The 2,807-nt window shown below is 56.3% G+C and overlaps 1 protein-coding gene across 2 annotated transcripts in view; it reads right to left on the bottom strand.

The window, feature by feature from the left end:
* Positions 1-75: 75 nt before the first annotated feature.
* SLC52A3 (solute carrier family 52 (riboflavin transporter), member 3) overlaps positions 76-2,807 on the bottom strand; it is a 21,056-nt gene continuing 18,324 nt past the window's right edge. For both annotated transcript variants that reach the window (XM_011979844.1, XM_011979843.1), the window contains 2 exons: positions 1,717-1,840; positions 76-1,238 (listed from right to left, as the gene is read on the bottom strand). In XM_011979844.1, the coding sequence (XP_011835234.1) occupies positions 1,026-1,238; positions 1,717-1,840 (337 nt within the window). In that variant the 3' untranslated portion in view covers positions 76-1,025. The remainder of the gene's footprint in view (positions 1,239-1,716; positions 1,841-2,807) is intronic.

Genomic DNA, 2,807 nt, shown 5'->3' on the forward strand with positions numbered 1-2,807 from the left:
TCCCAAAGTGCTGGGATTACAGGCGTGAGCCACTGTGCCATGCCTGAATTTCTCCTTTGAAGGAAGATCTGAGTGTAAAAGCAGGGAATGTCTTTATTTAAAAAAATGAAAAACTAAAGCTAAAACAAAATAACAATCACCTTTGCCACCTCCATTTGAGAGAATACTTCCAGGGGGTCTGCGTGTCTGGTCCCCAGCCTGGTTGGGGATTTCACTTTCAGAGGCTCAGGGATGGGCCCTCCCCAGCCCCACCAGCAAATCACCCCTCCTGCTTCCAGGAAGGTACTTGCTCTCCAACAAGTGGGCTTTATGGGCCAGGAAGGATGACAGGAAGGGGTGTATGGGGTACTCTGTCTCTCCACACTGGGAATCCGAAAGCCAAGATACCCAAGATTCTATCGCTAGCTGCTTGTCTTGTAGAAGCCCCTCTGTGAGACTGAGGGGCAAAGGAGAGAGGGCAGGGGCCTGTCTCAACCCTTCTGGCTACTTCTAGGTTGTGCTGACTGCCACTCTTGTTACTATGATGGACTCTCAGGTCAGCAGGTGGCCCAGGAGGGCTTGCTTTATGCCCTCCTTTTGTCTTCTTCCTTTTGTCTCTGTGCCATGCCCGTGAGGTAGTTGGTACTTACTGTAATCCCCATTGCATGCATGAAGAAACAGGCACAGAGAAGCCAAGTGACTTTTCCAAGGTCACACAGCCTGAAGGGACAGCTCACCCTCCCAGCTGTTTCCCTTCTAACACCCTTGGGCCTGCCTCCAGCTAGATGCTGCAAATCAGTCCTCTCTTGAGAGTCAAAGCAAAGGAGATCCGAACTTGTAGTCACAGGTACTGTGACACAGAGTTGGGGATAGAGCTGCACCTTGCATTTCCAGGTCGCATCTTCCCCACAGTCCGTAGTGGGCACTTGTGTTCATGATTCAATTACTCAGGCTCTGCATCTCTGTTCCTGCCACTTGCTCTGTGACCTTGCCTCTCTGGATCCCAGTTCCGTCCGTTAGCGATGGGGGCGGGGTCGGTGGCATGCCTAGGCGGGACAGTGCAGATTACAGAAGTCAGCGGACGAGAAGAGCCGCAGCACGTTGACCAGAGGGAACATGAGCAGCGCTCCGAGCAGCGAGCCCAGCTGCACCGCCGCTCCGCACCACAAGAGGGCGCTGCGGCTGAGGTCGCGCAGGATCACGCCTAGCATCACTTTGACGTAGCTGAGGCAGCCGCTGAAAAGCACCCACGAGGCCACCTGCGGGGACGGGAGGGAAGAGATGCAGAGTGACAGGGCTTGCAGGGCGAGCGCCAGGGCAAAGAACTCTCACAGGGCTCAGGGAAACCCATGGAATACTCTCTAGGTGCAAGGACAGCCTTCTGGGAGTGATCCTGAGGGGCTGACGGGTCCCATGAGTTGACCGCCCGGGGGCAAAGGAGAACCCAGTGGCTTTTCTGGGCTCATGTGCTCATGATCAAGTCAAGGGCCTTTGAGAGAAGGCCAGTGCTGAGGTACACATGGTGGGAAGAGGCCTACCAGTCACCTCGATTCCCTAAGCCTCCACTCTCAAATGAGGAAGGGGCACCCCTCCCACCTGGCGCTTCCTGGGAGAGCCCCACAGACTCTGCTCGCGGGAAAGGGCTGCGCCCAGGCTCTCCCAGGCCGTGGCTAGGAGCTGAGGGGTACAGAGTTGAGGGGTACGGAGCGGGAGCAGCCCCACCGGCCGGATACTCACGATGAGGACTTCCCCACCCCAGTGGCCCTGCAAGAGGGGGCAGGGGCTCATCACCGCCATGGCCATGTTGTAGCCCCCAAAGAAGGTCCCAAGCACGGAGAGGACCCCCAGGAACAGCAGAGACCTAGAGGAGAGTGGGGGAGGTGAGTGGAGGCGAGAAGCCTGACCTCTGCCTCCCCGCCCCCGCCGGGGTCCATGTGGATGGCCAGTGTCTCCAGAGTTAGTTTAGAGCCATGTGGACAATTCCAGGCTGCCTGGCCCAAGTGGGTCAGGGAGGTTCCTAAGCGGGCAGGGCTGGCCTGGGTCGTCCCCAGCATTAACGGTAGGGCCTGGCACCCCAGCAAGAAAAACACAATGGAGTCTGGCACCGGATGGTCCTGGTTCAAATCCCAGTTCTACTGTTTAAGCTGAGACTAGTCTCTGAGCCTCCAAATGGGAGTTTTGCAAGTCTGCGTGACCTCCAGGAGCAGAGCATGCAGGGCCTGGCTCAGCTGTGGGCCCATCTAGTGTTTACCTGCTGCTATTTCCTCCTGCAACACACCCCCAGCCTCAACCAGGAAGCTGGGCTGAAGTGAAGATGGCTGGATCGGGGCATTGGTACAGCAAACCCTGCTGTGCCTCCTCAGGGGACCCCTCCCCATCTGGCCTCAGCTACCTGCCTCTGCAGTGTGGAGTTTGCTGATCTCCAGGGGCCCTGGCAGCTGGTTTGCTGCTGCTAGGAGCATCTCTCTACAGGTGGCCTTCCATGCCAACCTGCATCTGACAGCTGAAGACACTGTCCTTCCTCAGAAGTCCTTGTCCCTGGGGTCCCATTCTCCAGTCTCCAGAACACCAAGACTGGTCCACGCCCTGGGTAAGAACAGACGGAGGTCTGCCTATACCCTCAAAGACTCTTTCTGCTCCAAGATTCTTGGATTCCATGACTCAGATTCCGTAATTCTAATATTTGGGGTTTCTTAGATTTGCAGGTTGGGGCCTTTGGTCCTGCTTCGCTCAAATCCTCCATCCTCTTTCCAGTTTCTAGGTCCCAAGGTAGAAAATTAGCTTTCTGGCAAGCTTTTTGTCAAGATCTTCTGTCCTCACTGTCCGCC

Source organism: Mandrillus leucophaeus, unplaced genomic scaffold (genome assembly GCF_000951045.1).
Source record: "Mandrillus leucophaeus isolate KB7577 unplaced genomic scaffold, Mleu.le_1.0 Scaffold206, whole genome shotgun sequence".
NCBI classification, from domain to species: Eukaryota; Metazoa; Chordata; class Mammalia; order Primates; family Cercopithecidae; genus Mandrillus; species Mandrillus leucophaeus.